Source organism: Chrysoperla carnea, chromosome 3 (assembly GCF_905475395.1).
Source record: "Chrysoperla carnea chromosome 3, inChrCarn1.1, whole genome shotgun sequence".
Taxonomy (NCBI): domain Eukaryota; kingdom Metazoa; phylum Arthropoda; class Insecta; order Neuroptera; family Chrysopidae; genus Chrysoperla; species Chrysoperla carnea.
In genome coordinates this window covers 4,448,761-4,463,323 of record NC_058339.1, presented here as the reverse complement: position 1 = coordinate 4,463,323, position 14,563 = coordinate 4,448,761, and the positions used below count along the sequence as shown (strand labels likewise).

Below are 14,563 nucleotides of genomic sequence, written 5' to 3'. Positions count from 1 at the left end.
GTATTTCTATTATGAGTTTAATAACAGAATATGGAGCAAATCCATTAAATATGATTGGGAATGATGTAAATGCTTTAGAATTTGTGAGAAATAATAAGACATTTTCTCGAAGACCAAGTGAAATATGGCCAAATAGTACCAAGAAGTATATTTATAAAAGACATTTTATACAAACTACAAAAACAACTTCGACTGTAGAAGAGGTATAGTCGCATCAATGAATGTTTTTACTCGGGAGTCCTCAATAACAGCTCCGATTTCGATAATTCTTTTTCAAAATGATTCTATTTGTATATTATTTAAAATCAGAAACATTTCAGAGGGGGGAAATAATCTGGTGGGGAAATAGGGAATGTCGCGACTGAGTCTGTCCCAGACTAAATCGTTAATGATAGAAGTTTGTAATTTCGAGAGGGTATTGATTTTTTACTGTAGGTGTCATTTAAGAAAGGATTTTTCGAAATTCATCTCTTAAAAGGGTGAAATAAGGGATGAAAGTTGGGTAAATCGAAGCTGTTAATGAGGCCTCTCTAAAAATGGCTATTTTATGTATTCCTTTATCCGACTAAGGTTGTAAATGATTGTAAATCAGAAATAGAAATGAGAAGAGGTAACTATTTTTATACATTAGAAAGACATTTACATCAACTGGCGAATTTAGCAATGGAAAATCATATTTTTGGTATAGTAATTCAAAATATTTACAATGTAATCGATAAACCTTTAGATGATAAAACTTTAAAATATATAAAAAATATATCTCAAAACATTGAAATACCAAATTTTGAGAAAACTACAGAAATATTTGGTAAAATGGCTGATGCGAATATTACTTTAGATAAAGACAAAGTTAGAGCAACTTTAGAATTCACTCTATATCGTGATTATACTGAAACTGAACAAACCGGAGACGATAATATATCAGAACAAGAGAATCGAAGTAAAATAATTGACCAGAAAAAAATTCGAGGTAGTCGTAAAAATTCATCAGTTCAAAGTAGTAATAAAAGTCATACGAGTATAAAATCTAGCAGCAAAAAGGAACGCAGTATTGATGATCAAACATGTCATGTATCAAAACATAATTTTGATAAATTAGTTGACTACATTACAGAATTATCCAAAAAGGAGAATGTATTTATGGATGTTTTATCAAAATGTCGTATATATTATCCAGAATATGATCCTGTAACATATAAATATAATATATGTTTTGAATGTCATCGTCGTAAAGATGTGGAATTAAGTGTTTGTCCAAATTGTGAAATTGTACAGTTTTGTAGTAAAAAATGTAACATCAATAATAATACAAGAGGCACTATTCATAAATGTAATATTGTGTTTTATGGTCGAACAACTCCTGGAGATCGTACAGGTATTCGAACAAGTAACACTCTCGAAATAACAAGTTGATTAATTTTGTTTTTTGTTTTTTTAATGCTTTAGAGACTCTCAAATCATCAGTAAATAATCCATCAGGTATGATTACATTTTATTCATATTTACCATAATTAAAGTACCATGAATTAATTACATAAACAATTTAATTTCTGTCCGAGGAATTTCAAAAACCGGTTTTAATTCTGCCCAATTTCATCAGTTTTATTTTGATTTCAAACTATCAAGATTTTTAATTTAAAAAAAATACTGTGAAATTTTTATTCTAGGTAGCCCCAGTATGAATGGATCTGGAGTTCTTGGTAAAGGTATATATTATTATTTTAAGGTCAAAATAATAAGTATCTATTAATCCAGAACTTACTGCTACTATATGACCGTTGCCTAGAAGTGCAACCCTTTGGCGTTTATTTCTTAGAAAACTGTGAGTAGTAATCAGTAGCAAAGGGTACTTCTGGATTTTTAGTGATACTTGGAAGTATCTTGAAAGTTTAATAATGTCAAATATAGATACTCTTTTATCATATTAACGATCCAGTTGGATTAATTTTGGATTATAATGATTGACATTGATAGTTTGCAACAATTCAAAAAAAATTTTTGTTTTTATTTCATGGATTCTTTCAAATTATTTTAATTAATTATTTAATTTTGTTCTATAGCAGAAAAAAATGTTCCTGCGCAACAAAAATGTGGTAAAGTATCTCTTGTGTAAACTTAATCTTCATAATTTCTGTAAATCAGATTTAAATACTTACACTATGTTCCTAAGTTAAGATTGTATGTTTGTAAACGCAATGTATATTTTTCTTCGGTGTTTCGAGAATAGAAGGATATACTCAGCTTGCGTATGCAATTTTATATAACATCTACAATACCTCTTACTTAGATGCATGGCCTAACGCATGTACTCTGTCATACTCGTGATATAGTTATATGCCTAGATGTAAATCGAACTAGATAGTGGTATATTTCTTCCTTCTTCTCTAATTGATTGTCCACTAATTAGGTTTCACTTCATATTTATTTTGATATTTTAGAAATTCTGGGTGAGGCTATTGATAAATATATAGCTTTTATGTTGGATATTGGCGGAGAAATAGATTTTGATAAATTGATCTTTCCTTATTGCGCGTATAGAGATGGTAATTTATATTATCGCCTGTTTGGTGAAAACTGTTTTATTGAAAATTATAGTTTGGTTTGAAAATAGTTTTGTATTTACAAGTATTATTAATTCAAATAAATTTTTGTATTCAAAATAGATTGTTTTTTTATTTATATAACAAGTGAAGACAAACAATTAACTGAGTTAATTGTTGAAATACCATGAATAGACAGTGTTGATTACTCTGTCACATTACACATATACCTGTCACACATACATAACTGATATACTCATATAATACATACTATACAATTTGCGCTCTCACGGGTAAACAGTGATGTTTACGAAAAAATGTTTCAAACAAAAGTTGTTTAATTTTTTATAAGAAATATTTTTTACACTTGAGCTTTTGTTCTATCTCTAACGGTTTACAAGATGAGTCCTACGGACCCAAGACCCAATTAACCTATGTTGCTCATTTACGAACTCGACCTCATTTTTTATGTCCTGAACACGCTATAAAAATTTCAGCTTGATATCTTTTTTCGTTTTTGAGTTATCGTGTTCACAGATGGACGGACGGGCGGACAACCGAAAATGGACTAATAGATGATTCTATGACCACTTATACCAAATTTTTTTTACGTAGGATCAATATTTTTTAGCGTTGCTAACTTGGGACTAAACTTAACATATTATACCATGAGTATATTTTCATATACTCATGGTATAATATGTATATTTCATATATACATGGTATAAAAAGTAGCTTTACATCGCGCTTTACGATTTTCTTGTAAGATTTGACTGGCGTAATAAGACGTAGGTACTGTTTCATATTTTCTGAAATTATTCGATTATATTAATTTATTTGTTTTGTGACTTAATATTATGTCCCCACCATTATCAAATTGTTTTTTTTATAAGATGTTACGCTACAACGTAATCAATTAGGAATTATATTTTGTTATCGTTTTATTAACAGTTTACTGTAAAAAGTTGAGTTGTGTGCAAATAATTATTATTATTTTTATTTATTATTAATAACAATGGCAGAGTTAATTACAATCAATTATGATTTAAAATCAAATAATGTAAGTCTATTTATTATTCATTGGTTATTATTAGTATTATTACTATTGGTATTTTAATTAATTAAAATGTATCATTTATAGTAAAAATTAATTAACTATATCAAGATAGCCAATTTATACTGGATTCCATTGATCATTAATTATTAGTTTGAATAATATATTTGAATGAAATTGTTTGTTAAATTCGAAATTCTAGGGGAAGTTTTAGCAACTCCACACATACAGCCGAAAAAATGATACTAAAATTCTTATTACGACTGTAAATTTGGAAGAGTTAGTGGGATACTCGAAAAAATATTCTGCTTGCTCGTGGACATGGCCCCAAATAAACCCTAAATTATAAAATAAACTTCCCAATCCAGCTTTTGTAAATCATGCCTGGGAGGCGAGCGCTTTCAAGCTCACGCACTATAATTACGACTAAATATTAATGTCCAATATATGCATTCTCCGTCCGTGTATATGCATTCTCATTAATGTCCAATTCATACCCCTTACGGTGCTAAAGGGTCTCATTGGGTTTCCATATGAAATTTACACTGGCGTCTTTCTTGACATTGGTGCCCTTATTATATTGCTAGTTTTTGAAAATAATTTTGGGCCAATTATCAAGCCCCTAGTCTTATTCGTTTTTGCAAAATAAGGTTTGAACATAGCAAAATAATCTCAAAATCTCAAGAAAACCGCAGTAACCTCATATTTTCAACTGGAAGTAGATTTTATATGGAAACCCAGTTTGCATTTTTAAACATACAAATCCTATATTGGATTGTATATTTATTTTAAAAGGGATATTTTATTATATCACAAGATAAACTTTTTCTTTTTTTATTTACGAAAACTAAAATTCATTAGTTAAAAGCATGACAAATATTTTCTATAAAGAAAATTAAACAAGCGGAACTGGTTTTTCCATAAAATACATTTAAAGTCATGAAATGAATGGCATTGGTGTGTTATTTCTTCTAAAAATGATTTCCTATAAATAATTCGAAAACTATATATATCGCAAAACTTTTCTTTTAATTTTCGTCTAAATTTCTAACAGAATTCACCTTCAAAATTGGAAATGGAAGCCTCAAATAATTTCATACTTAATAATTTCATTATTTAGTTAGTCCTTAAAAAACAGACTTTGTGAAATTTAAGACTAAATATTTCAAAGAGTATTCTTGTAAATTAAAAATTCCTTAAAAAAGACTAATAACCAATTTAGTTTGAACAATTTATTTCCCGAAGGTTTCCCATATATTTCTCTAAGCTATCGAATATTGAATTCCTGAATTTGAAATTAAAATATAACTTTTATCTAAAATAATAAACAAATACTGCTTAAGTTTATGACTTTTAATTATTATAAGGGATTTAGATTTGCTTATAAATAATTGTTTTATGGCAGTCATTGAAATAATAATTATCTTTCTATCTCAATTTTTTTCGTTTTTAATTCTGTTTTATTACATTAAACCATTTTAATGGAAATGTTTTAGATTCCGTCATTGAGAAAAGTTACTATCGCGTTAATTTTCAAATGACTGAGTCTGAATTGGACAGTCCAAAAACGCTTAGAAATTTTAAGAGTTTCTAAGACTTTTTAGGACTTATTGGGACTTTTTCTTTCTTCAAGTATTTTTTCTACCAGGGCTGTAATCAGTTTTAGATGCGCAGAACTTTTTATAAAAGCTTTTTCTTAAAAGAAATACATAATACAAAATTTTCCATATGGTGCCGACTTAATTGAACACACTGTATATATAATTAATATAATTGTATTTGAAAACATAGTCTATATATATATCCATGTGCAAACACAGGAATATAATTTTTCAAGGTCGTAAATAAAACCTTATTCCTTATTAATTTTATGGACAAATAGTAAAAATTACATTATTGCAGATAATTAGCAATGAAGTGTGAAAAATTGTTTAGTTTAGTACTATTAAAAATTTTTAGTATTAGGTGTCATGTAGATAATTTTTTCAAATTGTAAATTAGCTGCGTTCCGATATACACTGCGAGCATTGCTCAGTGCTCTTACTGGAGAGAAAATCGTTCCGATATAGACTACCAGTAACTGCCGCAGTACTCTAAAGAAATAATTGGCGCCATGAAACGTCATGAATCATTGCCATTTTTGTACAGCAAGCACTAGCGTTTTAGAGGTAATGTACTCTCAGTGCTTTGGTCACGTGATTAAATTCATTAATGAGAATGCATATGCACAATTTAAAGATGATCCTTAGAAAACGTGATGTTTTAGGAACGACCTTAAAATAGGTATATGTATAATCTAGCTAGATTATATGGATTAGGTATTGTTGATAATAATTATTTTACTTAGCCCATAAAATAATTATTTGAAACTATTTAAGACAAATGTAAGGTTATTAATTTTGTTCAAGTCGTTCGAAAAGCTCCGTTTTTCGGATCAAGTATTGAATATTTAAAAAAAAAAATATTTACAGCACATGAATTTTAAGAAAGTTTGAAGCAAATAGAGCTTGAAGAAAAAAAAATTAGGTACTTATTACTGTTTCCTCATTCTCTCTTCAGTCTCAGAAACCTTGATGCAAAATTTAAGCTATACAGGGTGTTCTGTTAATGACGGCAGAACGCCTAACTCTCGTAATAAGCTGATCAAGACGACCGAAAAAGCTTTTTACCAAATTTCGATCTTTGGCCTTATTTGCGAGATATGGCTATGGTGCAGTGCAAATCAAAAACAAAATGGGATTTATCAAAAAATTTAACAAATAAGCTTATACATCACCATGAGTCTTTGTTGAACTATTAATTTGATCGCCTGAAGTCATATATCGATAAATATACTAAAGGGCTTGGTAATGATTCACTTAAAACAACGAGGGATCAGTCTAGACAACTTTCCCCTATTTCAAATCGGCCGGATTTACAGTCGGTCCCACTGTAGCTAGATGGAATTCATCAAAAAAATTTTTTTGTTCATTCCAGGAATTTGATATAAACGATGTTGATAGGAACTCGATAAATAACTTACACAATAACAACAAGTCACCTACAGCTGCAGCTGGACGTTCAGATATTACATATGGAATTGATGATAATCCACCGTGGTATCTGTGCATATTTATGGCGTTACAGGTATTATAAAATTCCATAATTGAAAATGCTTTTTTGTAATTAATATATATTTGGATGATTCCATATGTGACGGACACTACATTTGACCCAAAATAAATATTTCTAGCATTATTTGACAATGATTGGGGCAATTGTTGCAATTCCATTTATACTTTGCCCAGCGCTGTGTATGGCAGAAGATGATCCATCACGTGGTCATATTATTTCAACGATGATATTTGTAACGGGCTTGGTAACTTGGTTTCAAGCAACTTTTGGCTGCCGTTTACCAATTGTTCAAGGTGGAACGATATCATTTTTAGTGCCAACACTTGCCATTTTAAGTTTACCACAATGGAAATGTCCACCGGAAGAAATTATTGACAAAATGAATCCTGATGAGCGAACTGAACTTTGGCAAGTATGATCATTTTTCTTTTAGAAAATTTTAACAAATTATTTCAAAATATGACAAATTAGTTAGCGCAAAAATCACTTCCATCATCTCTAAAGTGAATTATAAATATCAGGTGATTTATGTTGACAGATTCGAATGCGTGAATTATCGGGAGCCATCGCCGTATCTGCAATAGCTCAAATGTTAATTGGATATGGTGGAATTATCGGTTACATTTTAAAATATGTTACACCATTAACAATAGTGCCAACAGTTTCGCTAGTAGGTTTATCGTTGTTCAAAAATGCCGCTGAAGCAGCATCTCAACAATGGGGTATTGCAGCTGGGTAAGTTTATACAAACTCATCTAAGTTAAATAAAAATTCGGCTATTAAGGAAAGTAAATTAAAAATATTTTTTTCTTGGAATTTAAAATATAGACATAAATTTCCGAACACGCTTTTCTCTTATTCCAGAACAATATTTTTTCTAACTTTGTTCTCACAGGCGTTGACAAATGTGAGTATACCGTTATTAGCGTATCGAAAGGGAAATGGATTACAAATAACTTGGTTTCCATTATTCAAATTATTTCCGGTAAGTTGAAGTTTGTTTAATTTTGATATAAAGTCTAATTTATAAAAATACTAGCAATTACCCATACGCTTCGCTGGGTAAATTCACTTTGAAAACAAAGAGTACCGTGTTATATTCTTTACCTGCCATGGCATTACTTATCCTCTTCCATAACCTATCAGCATATGCTATTCTTCAACCCGCTTAGCCTTCCCCTTAAACACCAACTTCCGGAATTTCGCCTTCGGCCACCGAAGTCACAACACTTACAATTTATTATACGCGTTAGTTTAAAATGCTAAATTTCCTGCATCAATGTTGCAAGTAGAAGCTAGTTGAAAATGAAGTACTGTCCATGATTATGTAGATCATATAAGATTCAAAAATGACGAATTTTCATACAAATTTTCATCCCGTTTTTGCACATGCAAATTTTCACGGTCCTAGTCAAAGGAGTTTGAGCTGTGCGTTGATATTTCAGTCAGTCAGTTCTTCTTATATATAGATCTATATATATATATATATATATATATATATATATATATATATATATATATATATATTTAGATCTAAATATTTCGCTTGAGTAGTTCTTAATAAAGAAAAAAGACCAGAATGCTAGTTATTTGGTTCGAAGGTATATCTAATAGAATTATATAATTCTATTAATAATTGTTTTAATAAAAATAAAATAATACTTATATTCTATGTCTATTTCTAGGTACTGTTAACAATAATTATTATGTGGGGATTGTGTGCGATATTAACAGTGACGGATGTATTACCACCTGGACATCCTGCGCGCACTGATGTCAAACTTCGCATCCTACAAGACTCACCTTGGTTCCGAGTCCCATATCCAGGTTAGCACTCTGTGTTATATGTTCATGTATATTATTCAAAAATATTCACATGTTTTGTTTTTATACAATCATTATTAATAGTCGGATAAAGGAATACATAAAATAGCCATTCTTAGGGAGTCCCAATAACAGCTCCGATTTTGATGGTTTTTTTTTTTCAAAATGATTCTTTTTGTATATTATTTAATCCCGAAAAATTTTGAAAAAAAAATACAGCCATAACACTTGCTGATAAAGAACTTTTAAAATCGGTTAAGTAGTGAACTCAAAAATGACGGTTTATGTAAATTTGCATACAAACTTTCATCCCTATTTCACCCTTTTAGGAGATGAAATTCGAAAAATCATTTTTTATGTGACACTTGCAGTATAAAATCAATATCTTCTCGAAATTTCAAACTTCTCTCATTAGCGATTTAGGCCGGGCGTCGATATGTCAGTCCCGACATTGCCTATATCCCCTCCAGATTCTTTCCCCCCTTTGAAATGTTTCTGATTTTAAATAATATACAAAAAGAATCATTTTGAAAAAAAAATCATCAAAATCGGAGCTGTTATTGAGTACTCCCGAGTAAATACATTCATTGATGCGACTATTGTGAAAATTATTAATTTTTATACAATTGTTTAATTTTGATAAAGTATTTTATTATTTTTAATATGAAAAAATGATGCATGATAGGTGTAACAAAGTATTTTATATGTTTACAGGTCAATGGGGACTTCCAACCGTTAGTGTGAGCGGTGTATTAGGGATGCTTGCTGGAGTATTAGCATGCACAGTTGAATCGATTAGTTACTATCCAACAACGGCCCGAATGTGTAGTATGTTTTCAATTTTATATTTTATCAATTTAGTAAACAAGCCGTGAGTAGAATCTGCTGTGACTCTCGAGGTCCACACGAATAACTAACTTACTAGAATAATAAAAAGTTATAAAAATATAAACTCGACCGTCTCGAAACGACTTGACCGAATTTTATGAAATTCTTTTCAGATCATTTTTCCATGAATACCATAAGTCGCTATCATTTTTGTTCGCGTGAAGACGAAAAAAAATGTCTGCGGGCGTACGTACGTACACACACACATACTTCTTCTCTAAAAGGTTGTAATGTCTTGTCCTGAATTTCGATTTTGAAAATCGGACCCAATCCAATAACTTTCTATACTTGGAAGTTAAAAATCACCATGTTATTTTATAATCACTTTATAAAATAATAATTGAGATGATAGCAAGCCGTTTATTTGCTAGCTCAATTTATCGATAACTCGTCTACGTCTATAATAGATATTCATACAATTCGTATCAGCAGAGATATTATTATTTGTTCTCATATACGGATGGATCATAATTGAAATTCTTTGAAAGCCTAAAGCATTTTTCTGTATACAAAGTTGATATGATACGCGAGTAATGTTTTCTTTTATATGAAAATATGTATTCAAAGAATGTGCAGAGTATTATTCTACTTAACTGTGTTGATTGGAATGAAATGTACTGCTAGTACAGGCAAAACTTTGTGGAAATAAATATGTTCTGGGAGTCATAATATTTAGAAAAAGAATATGTGAAGTAAAACTATCTCTGAAAAAGTCTGAAAATATCAAATAAATTTATTAATCAATCATTTAATGACAGAAAATGTCTTGCTTTGGTGTCTTTTTTTTTGCTTTTTAGGAAAACTCTTGAACGAATATTTCTTCCGAAAGAGACTCTATCTCTTACGTTCTAGAGTTTTCCTAGAAGACTTTCAGTGTTAATCAGAGATTTTATGAAAATTTTAGTTAACAAAATAAAGTAAGTAATAAACTAAAATTTTCATAAAATCTCTTATTAACACTGAAAGTCTTCTAGGAAAACTCTAGAACGTAAGAGATTGAATCTCTTTCGGAAGAAATATTCGTTCAAGAGTTTTCCTAAAAAGCAAAAAAAAAGTCATAAAAGCAAGACATTTTCTGTCAATAAATGATTGATTAATAATTTATTTGATATTTTCAGATTTTTTCTGACTGATTTCTTCTGACAGTTTTGGAATGTACACGTCATACTCTTTTATTTGATACACCACTTGAGTATATTTGAAAATATTATATTATTTACCCCCACTTTCTCGCTCTATTTTTTCATCCCTCCAATATATATCTTGTCAATATTTAAGCTTAATCGATGAACAACTTTTTAAGTTTTTGAAGCACATCCCTTTCAACTCCTATTTCAACCTCTTACTCTACTATATTATGCATGTTTTATACATAAAAACCTTCACCTTGAATCACTCTATCTATTAGAAAAACCGCATCACAATCCATTGAGTAGTTTTAAAGATATAAGCATACATATGGGTTAGGGACAGACAGACAGACGGAAGCGACTATGTATTTATTCAATTCAATTTTGATTACAAATTTTTCTATTTTTTTTTCTGTTTAGACGCACCCCCACCGCCAGTACATGCCATTAACAGAGGAATAGGAACGGAAGGGCTTGGAACGATACTTGCTGGACTTTGGGGAAGTGGAAATGGTACAAACACATTTGGTGAAAATGTAGGAGCTATTGGTGTAACTAAGGTACTTCATAATTGCGCATAAAACTCATTAACAAGAAGCAAATACTCAGATCATATTGTTTTGTTCGATACGGTCCTTTATATTGATTAGATTATTTAAATTTAGGCTTGCTGAATAAATAATCCACAGATAGGTAGGTGATTTTAAAATTTCAGGGGTCATTTTATACTGAACACTCGGTATATATGAAAAAATAGAAGAAATGAGTATGCTATAGGCAGTTTAGTTAATCAACCTTACAAAAAGTTTCATTTTTTTCTAAAAATTATATACGGGGTGTCTACTTAAGCTAGCTACATATGGAGAAGCTACGTTTTTTAATATAATGTTCACGAAAGAAAGTTATTCTTTATCAAAATCTCTACTTTCCAAAATATTAACATTCAGCTCTTTACTTTTGACATCGAATGTACAGGTCACTACAAATTGAAAAAGTTCGACAGAAATGTGGACCATTGACTATTAATGCGACCCAGAGAACTATATTCGATCTGATGTGGGAACAAGATGTCCCCATTAAACCCTCTTATTGGCCATAATAGATTAAAATGGATCACTCTGTATATATTTAAGTTTAATATTTCAATAAATGCCTTTCTATATTCGAAACTATATTTTTATCGCATATTCTTTTTGGTACTTAGAACAATATAGATGTACCACTATATTTAATTTCAGGTAGGAAGTCGACGTGTAATTCAATGGGCAAGTCTGCTAATGGTACTCCAAGGTGTTATAAATAAATTTGGTGCTATATTTATAATTATTCCTGAAGCCGTTGTTGGTGGATTATTTTGTGTGATGTTTGGTATGATTGCCGCTTTTGGTAAGCATTTTACGTCTCATAATATTCTAGGATTATTTTATTTTAGCTGTGAAGCTTATGTACATACTTTGTACACGATGGGATAATAGAGACAATGGTGGTATTAGTAGAAAATTAAAAAAAAAAAAAATAATAAACAAGTTTTAATTTTGTATAAATTCTATTTATTTACATTAAATTAATAAATAATTTAAAATTTTAATTGGGTATTTTCATGAAAATGATTTTGCACATAAAATTAATTTAATAAATTCTTTGATATACATAAAATATCTAAATAAGATTAAAATTTAATTTTAACTAAAGATTTTTAAATATACAAGTGAAAACAAACAATTGACTGAATTAATTGTTGAAAAGTAAAGTGTCGCAAGTAAAGAAAGAAGTCCACTCTTAGATAGCCACACATTCATAACTGATATTCGCGTATAATACGTACTTTGCACCTAATTTGCGCCCTCGTTAGTAAACAGTGATATTTACAAAAGAATGTTTCAAACAAAAGTTGTTTATTTTTTTATAAGAAACATTTTTTACATTAAAACTTGTGTTCTATCTCTAACGATTTACAAGATGGGTCTTGTCAATTGACCTATGTTGTTCATTTACGAACTTGACCTTACTTTTAACGTTCTAAGCACGCTATAAAAATTTCGGCTTGATATCTCTTTTCGTTTTTGAGTTAATGTGCTTACGGACAGACTAAGGGACAGGCAAACAGACAGACAGACAACAGGAAATGAACTAATTAGATGATTTTATGAACACTTATACCAAAATTTTGTTCGTAGCATCAATATTTTCAATCGTTGCAAACTTGGGACTAAACTTAATATACCATGTGTATATTTCATATATATACATAATGTGCTTGGCCTGCTGTTATTCTGCATACTATTTTTAGTGATAGGACAAATGTTGTATTTTAGCAAAATTGTTGCGGCTACTACAGGACACTGGCTAGGTGGCAGGCACGCTGAACGCCTGAAAGAAACGAAACCTCTCTGGCTATTAAAGAAACCCGAAAAACTTAGTCCAACCTGATGTCAGAACATGATGTCCTCCTTATTTTTTGATTGGTTAACTACAAAACAAGCTATTCGCCATTATAGATTAAAATGACCCACTCTGTATATTATATATGACTGAGGATAAAACTTGTGAAATATGTTTTTGCAACTTGTTGAAATCGTAATAAAATACAATGTACTGATGATATTGGTTGGTTATAGGTTTATCAGCATTACAATATGTCAATCTGAATTCTGCTAGAAATCTGTATATTCTTGGATTTTCAATGTTTTTCCCGTTGGTATTATGCCAATGGATGGCTGCAAATCCTGGTGTTATACAAACAGGATCTGTTCTTGTTGATAGTATTCTAACAGTTTTACTTAGTACAACTATACTTGTTGGTGGTGTTACTGGATGCTTTTTAGATAATTTATTACCAGGTATTTTCATAAAATATTGTATAAATTTTTCATAAATTATAGATTTTTATGTGACGGAAATTGAGATGCTTGATTTAAAACACATAAAATATGGTAACGTTATTTTCAAAAAACTCTTTACAAGTATAACAAATACGTAATACAAGTTGCGGTGCCTAAATTTATCACCCGCCAAAGATCGGGTTATAATTCCTATAAACGACGTCGATACCAGGGCCAATTGATCTTCAGGTGCGTTCTGGATCTTTTTCATCGTCATATTCGCAATCAGCGACCTCAAAAACGCCCGTGTAAGAAAATTCAGGACTTTTTACACAAAATTCGAGGATAATGATAGGATAACTGTAAAAAATCGATAATAGAACGTATTAATTTTTGGTTATTAATCATTCTAGGAACTCCCGAAGATCGTGGATTAATAGCGTGGGCTAAGGAAATGTCTTTAAATACCGATGATACTGAAGTTAATTCCGATGAGTACAATACTTACGATTTTCCAATTGGTATGAGCCTTATAAGAAGGTAAGTTCTATTTCGAATGTCTAAGAGAGTAAGATCGTGTCAGATACCAAAGTCTAGCTGAATTTCATTCTTTTCCAAGATTCACCATCTCTCTTTGTCCCTAAAATAAAATGTAGTAATATCAATTTCTATTTTTAGATGGAAATGGACAAGTTATTTACCATTTATGCCTACATACAGAACTCATGGTAAGAAAGGGGCTTAAAAATTCATTTAAATTCAATTAATGTCGAACACAGACATTATGATTACTGTTACCAATGTTTGCAGTGTAAGAGAGTAATGATCAATGAATGGATTTCATTACAAGTATAAATGGAAAACAAATGTAAACAAATGTAAAATGTAAAATTATAAATCTAATAAAAAGATTTGTTTGAATCCATTTAAAACATTTATTGTCTTAGACAAACTATGAACCAAGAGTCTCTGAGAGACGATCTGACCTTTGTTATTTTATAAAAGCTTAAAGTTTCTCTTTGTCGTATGTAACACTGCAGGTAAGAATGATCCCCGACTATAAAGTTTGGATGACTAGGGCATTTAGCAAAGGTGTATAAATTTAGGTCTTATTTTCGCCATAGTATAAAAGCTGAATTTTCTACATGTTACTTGGAGAACTATCAAAAGATGTTCCCCCAAGTATTTGAC

The 14,563-nt window shown here is 30.2% G+C and overlaps 1 protein-coding gene and 1 long non-coding RNA gene across 2 annotated transcripts; both read left to right on the top strand.

The window, feature by feature from the left end:
- The first annotated feature begins 1,265 nt into the window (after positions 1 to 1,265).
- On the top strand, positions 1,266 to 2,533 carry LOC123295206. Its single transcript, XR_006535145.1, has 5 exons — positions 1,266 to 1,375; positions 1,447 to 1,479; positions 1,668 to 1,706; positions 2,061 to 2,093; positions 2,439 to 2,533. It is a non-coding gene; the product is annotated as an uncharacterized LOC123295206 (long non-coding RNA).
- A 935-nt stretch (positions 2,534 to 3,468) lies between these two features.
- On the top strand, positions 3,469 to 14,262 carry LOC123295205 (solute carrier family 23 member 1). The gene is made up of 12 exons (XM_044876455.1): positions 3,469 to 3,600; positions 6,571 to 6,720; positions 6,827 to 7,120; positions 7,247 to 7,443; positions 7,573 to 7,693; positions 8,394 to 8,535; positions 9,247 to 9,360; positions 10,971 to 11,110; positions 11,789 to 11,936; positions 13,169 to 13,390; positions 13,786 to 13,912; positions 14,051 to 14,262. Exons 1-12 carry the CDS (start codon positions 3,556 to 3,558, stop codon positions 14,115 to 14,117), a joined length of 1,767 nt encoding a protein of 588 aa, XP_044732390.1. The 5' UTR covers positions 3,469 to 3,555; the 3' UTR covers positions 14,118 to 14,262.
- The last annotated feature ends 301 nt before the right edge of the window (positions 14,263 to 14,563 follow it).

Bases quoted from the DNA above. Each gene is read 5' to 3' on its own strand.
- LOC123295205 (XM_044876455.1), top strand. From the start codon at position 3,556: ATGGCAGAGTTAATTACAATCAATTATGATTTAAAATCAAATAAT. The intron at 6,721-6,826 runs GTATTATAAAAT...AAATATTTCTAG, and splicing joins GCATATTTATGGCGTTACAG to CATTATTTGACAATGATTGG. The intron at 8,536-9,246 runs GTTAGCACTCTG...ATATGTTTACAG, and splicing joins GTTCCGAGTCCCATATCCAG to GTCAATGGGGACTTCCAACC.